The sequence below is a fragment of the Molothrus aeneus genome, chromosome 9, assembly GCF_037042795.1.
Source record: "Molothrus aeneus isolate 106 chromosome 9, BPBGC_Maene_1.0, whole genome shotgun sequence".
NCBI lineage: Eukaryota > Metazoa > Chordata > Aves > Passeriformes > Icteridae > Molothrus > Molothrus aeneus.
The window spans coordinates 10150290-10166559 of NC_089654.1; the positions used below are offsets into that span (position 1 = coordinate 10150290).

Genomic DNA, 16270 nt, shown 5'->3' on the forward strand with positions numbered 1-16270 from the left:
CCCCCTGCGCCCTCCCGACAAATCGAGACCCCGGCGGGGCTGGTGGCGGCTCCTGGCCCGCGGTGCGGGGGACACGGGGGTGCCACACAACTCGGCCCAACTCTAGAAACTTCTCCGGAGGGGCAGGCGCGATGGGGGCCGCACTCACCGTTCAGCCGGGTCTGCCGGTTCGCTCGCACCCGCAGGAAGGTCTGCAGAGGGGAGACAAGAGCGTCAGGACGCGGATGTAAACAACTCTCCCCTCGCCCGTACACAAGGCCCGGCCCGGTCCCCCCACTCCCCGCGCATCCCCGGGACAACGCTCCGTCCGCGGGCCTCCCCCCCGCCGCAGCACCCACCTCTTCCCGGCCCCCGCCGCCGGGCCCCCTCTTGCCGCTCTGCATAGCCGCGGGCGCCGCGGGCGGGCGGCGGGCCCGGGATGCGGGTGGATGCGGCGCGGCCCGGCGGGCGCCGCCGATCAGCCCCCGGCGGCCGCCGCCATGTTGGCCCCGGTCATGTGACCCGCTGCGCGCGGGTGAGAGTTCAGCAGGCAGTTCCCATGACAACCGACAGGGGGCGGCAGCGCCCGGCGAGCCCGGCCAATCAGAGCCCCGGGGCGGCTGGAGCCCGGAGGATCTGGCCAATCAAAATTCAGGGGTTACGGGGGGGGGGGGGGGGGGGGAAAACCCTGTGTACCTGACCAATCAGAAATAAGAGATTACTGGGACCCTGGGGCGCCTGGCCAATCAGAAATCAGGGGTTACTGAGACCAGGGAGTGCCTGGTCAGTCAGGAATCAGGACCCACTGGAATCCAAGGGGCCATGATTAATCAGACCCCAAAGGCAGGTTGCTACCCCGAAGCAGCTGACCTATCAGAGCCTGGGAGCAACTGGGAAGGAGTTTTCCCGGTTTCCTTGTCCAACAGATTCCCGTGTCCAATAATGATTGAGCACCCTTCAGGCCCAACGTCACTGGCCAATCAGAGCCTTAGCCCTAAAAATAACCCAAAGACACTGACCAATCAGGCACCAGTGTGCCACTCTCCAACTTCCTCTGCCCAATCAGAGACTGGGGCCCAAGGGCTCTTGGCCAATCAGAATCCAGGGATAATAAGACCCAAACGCAGGAGGCCAGTGGGCTCTACTGTGGTTCTTGCCTTGCCCTGGCCCTGCCATGCAGCCCCCAGGGCCTGTCCTGGCTGGGGGAGTTGAGCCTCGGGAAGCAGAGCCCTGGGAAGTGGAGCCCTGCAAAGTGGAGCCCCATCCTTCCCTCTGCATCTGCCGGGGCCAGGCTGAGCATCCACCTCAGCTCCAGGGCTCTGACACCTGCCTGCCCTGCCCAGAAATGGCCCCTACCACCTTGGCTACAGGCGAAGCCTGCACTTTTCAGGCACTCCCCCCTCTTTTCCTTTCCATGGTTCAGCAAACCTGGGCAGTCAGAACTGTCTCATGGGTTTACCTCCCATATCTGCAGCACAGTTGTGGAGGAGGATGGCCTCAGCAGACTGGCCGGAAGTTGGGACAGAGCTAGGGGCTACAAATTGGGCAGCAGAGGCTCCTTTACACACAAATCCCATCTGTTCCCCTCTCTGCAGACTCCTCAGACTTTGTTTCCTGGAATCAAACCTACATTTTGGGTCTCCTCTCTGGCCCCTGTGACAGTCTGTCAGTTCTTTTTCAGAGGGAAAACAAAAACCACCCCGGTAAATGTTTTGCTGCCCCAGATGATGATGGCAGCTGGACAGTTCAGTGCTGGCTGGTGAGCTTTGCAGTCTGTCCTGCATCCCAGCTCTGCCTGCCTGCTGAACATGCAGCTGGATTTTCATACATGGCTTACATATAAAATCACAGCTGCTGATTGTTGGCTTTACCCTTTTAATGAATTGAGCTGTCTTTTGGGAGGCATGCTTACCTGAGCATGGGGGGAGGGAGGTGAGCCTTCCCTGGACAAGGATTTTAGGCTTTTGCTTACACTACACTTGCTATTCAGTCTCAAATATTCTGTGGGCTCCCTTCTAGACTGAAATGCCATCTTTGCAGTACGATGTTTCACTTGCAATTTGCTGTTGATTTCTCCACTGGGTATTCAGAGTTTTATCTAAATGTAACCAAAATTGCTTTGTTTTTACTCAAAGCTCCATCTGACAGAACATACTGTAAGAGGAGTAGCCCCTACTGACCAAATCCATTGGCTGCCACTACCTCTGTCTGATCAGTTTCCATGTACCAAACTCCAGCAAGCAGGCTTGGCACAGGGGAGGCAGGAGATGCCTCCTCCCCACATCCAGGAGCCCCCCCCACTGCCTTCACTGCAGCCTCCTCTCAGCATGGGGAGCAATTCAAGCAGCCCTAGTGCTGTGCAAGCCCCTATTTCCATAGCACTCCTATTCATTAATCTCCTTCCCTAAGTATCCCCATTGGTACATAAGCACAAAGACTGAGAAAACTGAGCCACCGGAATTCTGAAAACCCAAACGCCAATAACTCACGTTCTAGCATGTTACTAATACAGTGTATAATCATGATTAGATCACAACACAAGGGACAGTCATAATTCCAGCACACCTCTGCATATGGAAAGCGAAATTTCGCAGCCCTTAAAATCACCACCGTGATAGTCTTCTGCTCTGCTTCCTGGGCTTTTTCCCTTGGCAAGCCAGGCAGACTGAATTCTTGTTCATATTGTGGCTTTATTAAGAATACACGGAGGCTTTACACACCCTTGGCACCCACTCTGAGGTCCCTTTACACTAGCAGTGCAGCGTAACTCAGCCAGCACAAGCATAAATGAAAATCAGGCCCTAGAGGTGTTTTCTCCCTGCAGTGCAGACGTACAACTCCCATTACACATTTGCATTAAGGGCTGCAACCCTCCATAAAATATGCTCACAAACTTAAAGCACATTAGAGAGTAGCTGGACTCAGCACATAGAGGGGCTTCTGCTAAGAATATTTGTCTTTGAATATGACATAATAAAAATGTACAGGAACAGAGGGCTGCAAGGGGCCACCAATCTCACAGAGACTGATGCCTGGCAGCGTGGGAAGGGAGGGGGGGCTCTCCAACAAAGGGGCCATAGTAAAAATCTCTTCCATGCTCTTTTGAAATGAGCATAATTTATTTATTAGCCTTAATAAACAGGCAGGAAAGAGAGCAGGATTACCTGAAACAGGCATTTCTGTATCTTCTGCAAGGTTTTGCTTCTTTTGCTTTGCTCCAGCTTTTATTGTTCATGGGAAAGTAAAGCGGCTGTGACATGACACCAAGTTATACCTCAAAGCCACATGGGAATATGATCCACAACTGATAGTATAACCAATAAATAGGACAGAGGATGGAATAATGGGCAACAAATGTACAAATCTGCTACTAACAGGACCCATCTTCAGGAACACATGTTATTACTGGGTCTGCTTAGTAAGAGCCTCAGCACTGGTCATCAGCCTCTCTCTGCAGGCTCAGACAGAGACTTGGCATGTGCAAAGTGGCTGGTGCAGGAAGATATGAGTGTCTGCCTGACCCTGGGCACAGCGTATGGCTGCAGACGACCCCAGAATAGAGGGTGATAGGCGTTTGCCACGCTGGTACAGCCTCAGCCCACCCAGCCTGTCTGCACAGCAGGTGGACACAAGCTTGGGTCTATGCTGATGACCCACATTAATTTATCTGCTGTTATTAATTTTATTAGATATTATATTAAATTAAGATATTAATTTATCTTTCAGAGCCTACTTGAAGCCAGTGGCTGAGTACAGACTTGCAGCCAAAGAGTTGGATGTGTGTTGAGTTGTAGTCAAGTGTGCCAGCCTGCCCTAAAAACACACACGGACTTACAACCAGCCAAGCTGTACTTGTGCTGCTCCCCTTTTCATTTCTTGCTCCATCTTCCTCAAGTTTTACTCATTGCATCACCAAAGTCAAGACCTGCTCCTCCTCTGGGAAGAGAGTGTTTTATAAAACAGGCTGGCATGGCTGTGGATTGTCCACTCATTTCTGTCTTGGATGGGAGTCATGAGTAAAAAACGTCACTTCTCTGAACGCTTCTCAATGGGCACAGGGTGGGTAATGACAAACATAGCCATGGAAATGAGACCAAAATGGTGAATATAATGTAACAGAAATCTCTACAAAGATTTAAAAACATTTTAAAATACCACAGTGGTTCTAGTCAGAGCTGGGAGGACTTTGCAGACAAAATCCCACCTTCTCAGTCCTGTGAGGGGCCAAGTGTTCATGTCCCCATGATGTCGGTGGGAGAACCAGGGCAGTGATTGCATAGCCAAGAGCAAGGCTGTCACACAGAGAGAGCTGTGGGCACTGGGTTGTGCTGGCTCCCTGCCTAAGGCTGAGACCAGCAACAGCATCTACCTGCTTACCTGGTATCTGTCTGAGTGATGGATGTCATCTGAGGAGTGGGGTGATGCTGTCGGAGAATCTCCTTCCCGCTTGATTGAGGCCGACAACAAAATTGACTGCAAGAGAAAGGAGAAATTCATGTTGTGAGCACTGTTGAGCTCTCTGCCTGTCTCTGAGCTGTCCTCAAAGCCATGGACAACGTCTGCTGAGCTGTGGAACTGTGCTGGGATGGAATACTGGGCTGTGGGTCAGGCTCTGCTCTTTGCAAGGCTCTGGGTCTAGGAAAGTACAAATGAATGGGACAGTAATTTTTACCCCAGGTCTGGTGGCTGGGGCAGAATCAGGCCCTGCTGGAGATGATATGTGAGGACCACACCAGAAATTCTCATGATAAGGCACAGGAGTGCTGAGGTGGAGCAGTGCTTACATGTCCTCATCTGCCCTTTCTAAGTGCCACTAAATCTCTCAATAGCTTTGTAAACTGCGCTAAAGCTCTCAGCACCTTTGCAGTGCAACTACCTCTTCCTTCAGTAATTATGCTATTTATTTTAATAAGTAGCACAGAAAAAAAAGGGCCTTTTAGAAGGTTAAAAAGCTCTGTGATATTTGAGGCCTAAGAGATCACTGATAAACTTCAAGTCCATAGTAGGTAAGTCTAAATTCTACACACAGTGAACTCTAGCAGGAAAATTACTATGGGAGTTGGACAGCATCTGAAGAAATGTACACTGAGTTGCAATTGAACTTGATGATTAGAGTACTTTGAGGGAAAAATGCAATTTAAAATTCTATCTAAAATTATAAATTACCTAAACTAGGCTAAATATAGCCCACTACATGGTGAAAAAATGTGCACTGGAAATGCAGTTCTGCAGATGTTTGTTTCTGAGAATCAGCTGGCAAGATTTGACAATAAATGACTGCTTGGAGATGTGTGTGTTTGTGAAGGGAAGTGTAGATATCATCTGAATTGGACAGGTCAAGTGTGGTGACAACATTATTAAAACGCATAATACCTTGGAGAAAGGCAAGTATTCCAGAAATATTTGCCTCTGGGCTGAAATGAAACATGAAAAAATGTGCATTTTTTGGGAAAGATATGAGAAAATGGAAAAATTACTCAGCATACAAATTGGTTCAGTCAGCAGCAAGCAATCCCCCAGGCTTGGACAGGAGAACAGCTCAGCAGTGCAGCCACCACGGGCATGGAAGGAAGGCAGGCTCGGGGTGGTGGCGGAGGAGGAGAGTTTGGGTACTGAGTTTAACCCCATGGGTGTGAGCTGCCAGCCCTGCCCTGAGGGCAAGAGGCATGTCCCAGTGTGCAGTGCACATCTCTGCCATAAAGCCCAGCTCTACTGGCTCTGGGGAGATGTGATGTCCTGAAAGGGGTCACAGAGGAGTTGCCTGCTGGGGTGCTCGGTTATTTCCTTGGACAAAACCACTTCTGCCAACTGAGGGCTGTGCTGACCACATCTTGGGGCTGGCTTGCTCCTCATCTCAGCCCAACAGGGATGCAGGCACTGGGAGGGGCAGTGGGAGACCATGGGGCTGGGGGCACCCATCAAATGCTGCCTCAAGAGCCCAGCCTCCACTTTCCAGGGGACAGATGGGCAGGGCAGGGAGGCTCTCTGGCTTCATGTGTTTGCTAAACCCAACTGCTAATGGGCTTTGGTGAACAGCTCATTTATTTCTGGAAAAGCCCTCTGCAGAATTTCTGTAGAGTGCAGTCCCAAAGCTCTTGCTGTTGTTTAGTTTTGTTATTTTCTAAATAGATAGTGAGGACCAATTTTTAATAAGCAGGATTGCACATGTCCTAAAAAAACCACAGGGATAAGGCTCAAAGTGTTCAGTTGTGACTCAGAATAACAGAGTAACAGTTAATGCCCTAATAAACCAAGCATCCTGCAGCTGGAAGGGTTAAATCTGTTTTGTCTTCCAATGTATTCTAGAAAAGGGGAAAAAATACCCATCTCCCCATTCCTCGACGACAGACAGACAAACCCTGCCTGCCTCCCGCTCCCCCCCTCAGCTTCTGGTAGCTCTAATCCAATATTATTATGTGAAAAATGGTTGGGCTAGCTATGGAGACAGTAAATTAAACGTTATGTATTAGTTTTTAGCGTGTGGTCCTAGGAAGAATGCTGGCCCCATTTATTCCACAAACCTCCTGAGCACCATGGCAATGACCTCTGGAAAAATGCAGGGCTAAACTAATCCCAAAGATGTCAATCTCGAGGCCTCTTCTACATACACTTGCAGTTTAGATTAATAAACTGTCTATTTTTAAATTGTGTGCAAGCACTTCAATTTTAAATACCTTGCCGGCATGTTAAACACAGCGTTAGAGATGCCAAGTCACACTTCCCCTTCACTCTTAGGGAACTTGACTTCATTTGTTTTTCTCATTTCCCTGTGCTGTGCCACACTTTGCCTCTCGGGCACCCATGGGGGCAGGCAGGGATGCAGGCTCAGAGGCTGAGGGATTAGAAAAGGCACTCGCCACCAGGGTGACTTTCAATCCTACAGGAGGCCAGCCACAACAGTCCCAATTTTGGCTTCTTTTACCCCAGGTTGTCATGGTGAGGCTGTTTTCCAAGGTCTGAACAGTGAGGATGCCTGACCACAGCATACCAAGCCAAGGATTTGCTGTTCCCTGCACCACTCTGCTCATTCCCACACTGCTCCTGGCAAGCAGAGGAAGGGTAGGGATACAATTCCCATTCCTCTGTCAACTGCATTCTAGGAAGATAGCTGTGGAGCGAAAAGGTGCTCTCCCAGCCCTCATGCATGGCCATGCTGCATGGCAGACCCAAATTCTGGCATCCCAGCCCAAAAACATGGCACTGTGTGCAGACAGGCCTGATGTGGAGATGCCCTCTACCATGGGACCAGATTCTTCAGCATGGTGGGAACAAGCCTTGATGCTGAGATGCCCCTTTTCCCTTGGGTTAAGGCCACCAGCTAGCTCATCCATGCCTGGCTGCCAGTACATGCCAGCTGCCCTTCAGAGTGTGTCTGAGTGAGGATACTGGGGGGAAAGGACCCTCCTTCCTCCCTGGTCTCCCCTCCACAACTCACACCATCAAAGCTGGAGCAAGGGCTGTGTGTGAGTGGTGGTGCAGCTTCATATTTCTCCCTCCCCTTTAAATCATCTCTCCACTGGGTAGAGGCACTCTCTGTGGAGGTTATAAACCCTGAGAGGATCAGACTGAGCATTACACCTGGGGCAAGCTAAATAAAAAAAGGTCACCGGCGCTTTTTAAACATGGACAAAAAAGCAGTAAAATGTGTTTGAAAAAAAAAAATCTGGCATTAAATCATGACTTTTTGCCTGCCTTGCCTCATTAAAAGTGGCCTTTTGGAAGGTAAAATTATCATTGTAAGTGATAAGATCTTTAAGAAAATAATTCACGGCTTCTTCACCCTTTAATATGATAGCCGCCACCGGCTAATTTTTTTCTTAATGGCAACGAGGCCATCAATCTTGTCCAAGCCCTGTACTCCCTCCTTCCTCCTGCCCCTCCTGCCATCCTGGGCAGCCATGGCCCTGCTCAGTGATTCCTTCCTGCCCCTTGGAGCCCAGCTGTGCTGTGCCATGGATCAGAGACATGTCTGGATGTGCCCAAATCAGAGATGTGTCTGGATGTGCCCAAATGAGAGATGTGTCTGGATGTGCTACAGAGAAGAGATGTGTCTGGATGTGCCACGGAGATGTGTCTGGATGTGTCATGGAGAAGAGATGTGTCTGGATGTCCCCAGATCCCGAGGGCACATCAGCCTCGCTCACACTGCAAGGCTCCCCTTGGTTGCTCCTGACATGCTCCATGGACCTGCAATCCTGCAGAGATCAGCTGGGAACCCTTCAGCAGCTCACCCAAACGAGGAGCAACACCGAGTTTACATAAATAAACACGGGGGCAGGTTTGGAATGAATCAAATGTGCATCCTGCAGCCCGTATGCCAGCTGCTGTGATGGCAGGCCATCGATCCCCAGGCCTGCTCCTCCCTGCCGGGCCGCAGGAGCCGCGGGCAGTACTGAGGCAATGTCGCCAAGGACACCCTTGCCAGCCCACCAGCGGCTCCTGACCTCCAGGCGTGGGCCCCGGGCAGCACGGAGAGGGCCGGGGGTCAGGGAGCAGCCGCCAGCGCCGGGAAATGGATGGAAATTGCCGGCACACGCCGCCCCCAGCCCGAAGCGCGGCCTCTCGCCGGCAGCCGGGGCAGGTGTCAGCGTCGGGACAGCCCAGCCCACGGCTCTGACATTCTGCTGCCTCTCAAGGCCAGTCATTTGAGAGTATTAAAGTGCTGGACTCCTCTTTCTGAGAGCCCTGGAAAAACATAAGGAGTCTATTTTTCTTAAACAATCCATCACAGCTGCTGTCAGCAGAACAAATACCCTAACCCTGCTTTTTATGTATCTATATGGCCTTTTAATTTTTTTCTTTTTTTTTTTCTTTTTTTTTTTTTTTTTTTATTTTTTTTGGCACAAAGTGTTCCCTGCTTGATGCATTCAGCCTTAACTCTGCCGTCTAAATAGGTACTTATCACTTAACATGGAGGTGATGGCTTGACATGTTTTCTGTCTCCTGCCCTCCCCTCCACGGTAGGGAAGACGTCAAAGTGTTGCTAATAGCTGTTATCACTTGGGAACTGTAACCTGAAAGCAATAAGTGATACCAGGCCTTGCTGTGATTTCCCCCCTTAACTCTGCTAGCCGTTTTTTATGTTATTGATGGAGGATACCCGACACAAAGATGCTACTATTAGAGCTGAGTTTCCTAGAAGCTTTTGGAGGGTCCACATTTGCTCCCGGGAAAAGTTAGAGGTAAAATTATCTAGTGGCTTTTAGCTGGCAGAGATAAAGGTGGGATGGAGCTGGGGATGAAAGGCTTAAATGTGAGAAGTGTGTGAATGGCAAATAGAAATAATGGTATCAGCATCTTCTGGCCTTCACTGAAAAATTCCGGTAGTTCCCAAGCAGAATAAGCTTACAGAAATGTGAGCTACTAATTAATTTCTGTGCATGTTACAGTGACACCTGGGATCGTAATGGAGCTCTGCATCCTCTTGGAAGAGACACCAGCTACATGGAGGGAAAAGGGGCCCCTTTCAGCAGAACTGCCCATCAGCACTCTGGAGATGGAGGAGGAAAGAGGTCTGGCCCAGGTCTGCCCCTCTCTGCTCCTTCTGCCAAATGCAGTGGTTTCCCCTGGTCTGACAGGAGGGTACAGCTGTTTGGCCTAAGGGGAGTGAGTGGCTTTTTTTGGTCATAGGGCAATTTGTTTTATGGAATAAAACCTGGCAGATACTTGGTTTTGGAGTGATTCTGGTATTCATCACCCAAACTGCAGGAAGCAAAGCCAACTAACACTCATCCTACGTAATTTCCTCTCCCTCACATATCTGTGGGCCGTTCTCATGTCCCCAGATTGGCAATAGCTTTGCCACAATACTCAGATTTAGCTTTTAAATCTTTCCTTGTAAATCACAGTTACAGGGGGAGGGAGCACAGATAGGGGAATGACTTTGCCAACCTCCCACTCTGTCAGTGACACAAGAGAAGGAGTTAAAACCCCAGGGCACTGACACCCGTCCCCCATTCCTACCACCATGGACATGATATGAAGAAGTTAAATGATTGTGCTAGAAATTTCATCTCAAGTGAGGCAGCTGGGAAGGGCTAAATACAGACATTCTGTCAAGGTTTAAGGCTCCAAATCTCACTTGCTTCAAAGCTCTTTTTCCTTGGAGGGCTTTAGTGGTCAAATTTCCCACTTGATGTTGTAATTCTCTCTCAAACTGCTCGATGAAGCTGTAAAATCACGGGGGTGGATGGGGGAAGCAAAGAGCTCTGGCCCTGTGGCTGGGTTCCCAGCTCTGCCGGAGGTCTGGGAGCAGAGTGCTGGCTGCCTGCCTGAGGGCACCCTCTGTGGAGCTGGGTGCACACCTAAACAAACCAGCCACAGGCATCTGCTGGGGGCATGGGATGGATTTTGCTCGTGGCCACTCATGTCAGTGTGTGCAGCAAGAGCACAGCCAGGACTGGGAGTGGAAAAGGCGATTTGCAACCATGTATTAGCAGTGGAAAACGAATGCTGAACCCACCACAAGAGTTGGGATGTTTCACGAACCCAGTCTCTTCCCCTTCAGTGATCAGTACCAGCTCTTCCACAGGGGATATAAGTTTACCTGTTAGGTGACAGGTAACAGTCTGCAGCTAATACCCTGAGATACAGGCAGTAGTGAAGTGCTCTTAGGTAGCAAGAAGGATCTGGGGATGCTGACTCTCCAGTTAGCACCAGCTGCTCAAGGAACTGTGGGAACAGTTGGATTTACACTTCACCAACATGGGTTCAACCCAATATGTGCTCCTCTCCTGCCTTGCAAGAGGCAGTCGAAGCAAGGGGAGAAAGGCAAGGGGAGAGCCTGAAGTCTGGGGAGGATACCCAAGGGAACCTCTCAGTGCTGATAGCTGTGTACAGACTCCTGGACAGCCACCAGTCCAAATGGAGTTTGGTGTACTCCATATGCCTCTGTGAGACATTCCTGCTGCTTGCTCTGCCTGAGACCCAGGCTCTGGCCATGCTGGAGAGTGCTACAGGGAAGCTCAGGCCTCACAGAGGTCTGGGGCATGGCTGGCTTGGACAGACCTTCAGAAAGGGACCTTTGGGGCGCCGTCTGCTTGTCCAAGTGCTTTGTCCCCACTGGTGTATCACCATCTATTAGGCTTGGTCTCGAAGGGCAGATGAGGATCCTGAACACTGATCAGGATCTGTGGTGCTCAGTGCTGCCCTTTGCAGAGAGGGAGCCCAGGCGCCAAGCAGTGGTGCTGCCTGGAGCCCCAGCTTGCAGCCCTTGCTGGGCTGTCACTGCCTCAGTCAGCTCTGATAATAGAAGAATCTGATACAATAATCCTGCATTCATCACATCCCATGCTGAGTGATTGGATTTTCTTTGACATATTGCCATGAAAATTGACCCAGTGCAGTGAGTGACAGCTCTTCAGGGGCAGGGGAGCAGTGAGAGAGGGACATGCATTCACATCTGGGCTTTTATTGCCCAGAGAGATGTTTGCTGGGGCAACTGTGGGGAAGAAGTGGGAGCAGAGCTAGGCCACAGAGCATGAGAGGATTAAATCCCCAGGTCCAGCTGCCCCACAGGAAGAGCCTCAGGCCAGCACAGAAGTGGCAATGGTAGTGATGCTATGGGCAAAGGCCCTAAATGAGCCCTAAAGTGGAGTTAGAGCCACTGGTGACCATAGAAATAACTACCAGCCTGCAGCCATTCCAGTTTCCACGTCCCTGAGTGAAACCAGCCTGCCCTTGTTTGTTTTGCCATTGGATGCTCCTCAGGGATGGGGAGGTGCAGCCCCTTCTCCCATTGCTGAGCTGCTGGAGCTGCTGGCCTTTTTGCTGGCAGCAGGAAAAGGACTGGCCAGGAAACCTTGCAGCAGTCCCCTTCCACCAGTTCAGAGTGGTACAGATCTTCCCTGGAGGTGCCTGCCAAACCTCCAGTGATGCCTGGGTGCCTGGACATGGACTGCCAGCCCACTCCAGGGCTCTGTACCCCGTCCCTCTGCCTGGGACTGTATCAGAGGGACTTCATAACCTGATGGGCTATTCATACCCCATGTTGCAAACATTCAGTGGGCACAAAGGAAAGGAGCAGCCTTCATCTCCCCACCACCCTCCTCCTCAATCCCACCTGGTTACAAAGGGGCCTTTAATACCAATCTCAGGTGAAGGTGACAGCACTGTGCCTTCCCATGCCACACAGGACTTGTCTCCCAGCAAAAGCCACATAGAAATAATGAATCCTCCTGGGCTGAGAAGCTTTCAAGCTCTCTGAGAAGGGAATGAAAGATTTCCTGATTTCACCCTCTCCCTCCCCGCTCTCCCGGCTTCTTGAAGTTAATGTTCTTAGTCCCAGACGTGACGGGCAAAGGGAAAAGATCCATGTGGTGACAGGGGACGATTGATCTCTTTTACATAGAACGACGCTCCAGTCCCAGTTTAATCCCCTTGCTCAAGGCAAATGGGATTCTTTGTCAATGGAAACTTCAAAAGCCTGGCCCTGCCGTGAGATGGACCTTCTTCTTTATCTGGTCTCTGTCAGTCACTCACTGTGTTTGCCTCCAAACAGCTAATCTGTCTTTCTAGCCGTCCTTCTCCCTAACAGGAGATGTGTTTGGGACTGCTGAGTTACCTACACAGAGTCCTCATGGGGAGGGAATGGGAAGATTGCAGCCCAGAGGCTTTCATTTTGCTGGTGCCCTTTCCATTTCCTTCAAGACATCCCAAGGCAGCCTCACACTCTGTGGATTATCAGCAGTGGTGGCTTTGGGAATTCCTCTCTGCTCTGCATGTTTTTGTGGGAGAAAGAGTCAGGTCTCCACTCTCCTGCATGACTATACTTTGCTCCAGGGCACAGGAGGAAAGTATGGTCATGCAGGAGACAAAGGTCTGGAGCATTATGGAGCATCATTGCAATTTCTTTTTTCCCTTGAACGATTTGGGAAATTGTTTGAGTTATTTGGGAGTCATCCCTACCTCTCAGGAGCTCAGGTCAGCACAGGGGCTCCCAGGCCTCTCCCTTGGTGGGGCAGACAAGGTGTTGATGGATTTGGCAAGACACCCAGCCCCAAGGAGAAAATCTAGAACTGAAATGTCAGTCTTTGCTTCTGACATCACATGCCAAAAAAATCACCATAAGCTTCCAGAAAAACCAATGGGGAATGAGACTGGAAGTTAATTCTAACAAAACAAGCATGAAGACATCTCCAGTGAGAGATGCCCTGCACTTGTCTGGAAGCCAGGAGCCTCCCTCACTTGAACTGTGTCATCAGAAGTGTAGGAAAACCTGGGGCACTTGCCTTTGCCCATCTTGGAGAAGACAGCATGATTTTCAGAGGCTGTGCAATGCCCTACAGTGCTCCCTGCCTCCTGCTCACCTGCCCAAGCTCTGGTCTTTCCCACCCCTGTGCCATATGAAGTCCAGCTGACAGCAAATCAGTAAATTATGCCCTTTGCAGTGATGCCATGATGCTCTGTGAGTTTTATATTTCTGCATTGTGAGCCAAGGGGATGGGAACTGGGTCCTGGGGAGGGGGTTGAGACTAAGATGGGGTCTTTTAGTGATTTGGTCTCCTCCTTGGGTGTGCTTCACTTCCTTGAGGCAGGCTCCCTCTCCCCTTCCAAAACTGGCATATGGCTCTGCCTCCAGGAACTCCCACACGTGATTTCCCAGGCTGAGCTCAGGCTGTGTGTGATCAGCTTTCATTAGCTGTCATTAGACACAATCTGGAGTCCCAGAGCCCAGCAGCTCCTTCAGCTCCTCCGTTCTTGGCTGCACAAGGAATGCAGGGCCCTGTGCAGGGACTTGGCTGCTCCAGCCCAGTGGCTGAGTGGGGACAGCAGCTTTCCCCAGTGCCACCAGCCCCCAAAGTGTGGCACCTCCCTGGGACACATCAAGTAGCAGGACAGGGAGTGGGCTGGGAAGGTAAAGGGGTGAAAAGAGCATCCCTTGGGGGACAGGGAAAATATGCTGAGGTTTGCTCACTTACCTTGGGGGTGCCTGCTGCCATGGCATCCTTCAGGATGGAGCTCTTGCTGCCAAGAGAGAAGAGAACGAGGTCAGTCACAAAACTGGCAGGCAAGGAGGAGAGTGCTTCGAGAGATCTCATGAGGTCAAATAGCAAAGCACATTGTTCCTCTTCCCTGGACCAACAAGAGCCTCCTCACCCTGCCTGGAGGGACATGGGGAGGAGGGCAGTGCCAACTATTTCTCCAGCTGTAACAAAGTGGTCATACGAGTGGAAGTCCCCAAACCAGCCACATGCGTCAAACACCAACTCTCCCCCTGCCTGGGGCTTGCAAAGCTCCTCTCCCAGCACTAGGAAAAGCAGAGAGCAAGTCTGCAGGGGCATAAGGAAGAAAGCCAGGGAGATGGCAGCAGAGGTGGTGAGCCCTGTGAAGGGTCAGGCACAATGAAAAAAGGAGAATAGGAAAGAGAAGGAGATGAAATCGGTATAAGAGCAAGGGAAAAAAAGATTTCCTCAGCTCCAGGCACACCGGGGAAGCAGCAGCTCTGCTGGAGGCTGGAGTGATTTGTTAATTCAGCTTGCTCTCCATTTAGCAGGGAAGGAGGTCCCTACCCGGTGCTCCTCCTCGCCTGCCCTCACCAGCGGGAGATGCTATAGATTTAATAACACCTTCCCCCCTCCAGACAGGTTAAACTTGAAACAATTACATATCAAAGCCGACATGGCGGGGAGGCCTGCACTGTAATTTTTTGGTTATTAAAGTAATCTCTCTCATGTAAATTCTCCTGCTAACATGCTGCAAACAGCATTAGGAAATAAATTATTTCCCCATGATTCGATTTGTCAATGCAAAGCACCTGCAGCAGGCAAAAGGCTCTTGAAATATGTTGCCAAGCCCAGTGCCTGTGCTTGTAAGCACACACTGGTGGGGTGGCTGGCTCCCAGCTCCCCATAGCCCCGGGGAGATGATGGATGGGTGGGTGGGTGGGTGGAGGGGGGAGGGCAGTGGGGGGAGGCAGGGGCTGGGTAAAGGGGGGGAATGGAATTGTGTTTAATAACAAAATTTGTATGCAAGCCTGCATCCCAGGCTAAGGATGAGTGATCGGCAGCCAGAAAGTATTAAAAAGCCTCGCTAAACAGATGCTGACAATAGAACAAGACATATCAAATCAGATCTACTTCAGAAACATTAATATACACACGCACACACGCTCGCCCGCGCGCGCGCGCCCGGCTCCGCACACCCGCGCTCCTTTCTTCTCAATCACAGCAATATGGGAGACATCAATAAATTTTTATGAGACTTTTAGAAGATCAACACGGTACTAGATGTGACAAAAAAGCAATGTGCCTGTCATGTTCGCTTTGTCGGGGACACTTTAGCCCCAGATGCCGAGCTGCAGTGCCAGCAGGGAAAAATTGAATTTGGCTGGCTTTAATCTGCCTTGATTTGGCAGATGGCTGGGTGTTATGAAATGAGCAGGGATGGAGGAAGGTGTTTTCTCCTGAGGCTATGGCCCCCCTCCTCTCCCAGTGTCACTGCCTTTTGCCCCCTGCCCTGAAATGGTGGAAACACTCAGTTATGCACTGCCATCAGGTCACTCCCAGTGCCACAGCTCCGCTCCCAGCTATGGTTCCTGGAGACCACGGATGGATGGGCTGGGGCATCACCTCTCACACAGCCCCACTTCCCTGAGGGAATGCGCTGTGGGATGCTCACCAGGGGTACAGCATGCCCCCTGTGTCCTGTCCCCCAGCTCTGCTCTCTCTACCCTCAGGAGGTGTCACAGAGTAGAATTAGTTCCTGCTGCCCACTGAGACACAGCCCTGGCACCTCCTCAAGCCTGTGCAAGAACAAGCATGGTGGGAAAGATTTCCATCCCCTCCCTACCTCCAGCGCTACCCTGAATTTCTCAATCACGTGAAGTGTGAAACAACTTTTTTTTTCTTTTTCTAATCCAAATGCCTTGTTAAAAAAACAAACCCATTTCCTCCCTTTTCTTGTTAAAGGTGTTTAAAATTATTTGTTTTCAAGGGAAAGAGGAAGAATATAATTAATTCCTCCTAGAAATGGTGTTAGGGCCAGGAAACTGAAGTTTTCAGAATGAGAGTCTCTCTGATCAGCCAAAAGATCAAGCCTCTGCTGTTGGGACCGATAAGGAAGGGACTGGTTTAGATAACTTGGCAGACTTTATTTTATTCTTCATCTGGAGGATTATTAATACTCACCTCCTTTCTTGCAATGTAGCTCTACTCTATCACTCCTAAGAGTTTGAAATTTGTTTTTTTTTAATATCCAGAGATGGGTTAGGAACAGGCATAAATCCAGGTCATCCAAGCACCCAGACCTTGCAATTTAAGCGTGTTTTTCCCGATCCCACTAAAGAGGCCCC

General features: G+C 50.5%; 1 protein-coding gene across 4 annotated transcripts in view; it reads right to left on the minus strand.

Moving 5' to 3' along the window:
• RNF220 (ring finger protein 220) overlaps positions 1 to 16270 on the minus strand; it is a 216580-nt gene that overhangs the window by 54633 nt on the left and 145677 nt on the right. For 3 of the 4 annotated variants that reach the window (XM_066555595.1, XM_066555596.1, XM_066555597.1), the window contains 3 exons: positions 13899 to 13944; positions 4357 to 4452; positions 149 to 191 (listed from right to left, as the gene is read on the minus strand). In XM_066555595.1, the coding sequence (XP_066411692.1) occupies positions 149 to 191; positions 4357 to 4452; positions 13899 to 13944 (185 nt within the window). Of the gene's footprint in view, positions 1 to 148; positions 192 to 338; positions 468 to 4356; positions 4453 to 13898; positions 13945 to 16270 lie in introns of those variants that run through there. The other variant, XM_066555598.1, reaches the window with a different exon arrangement.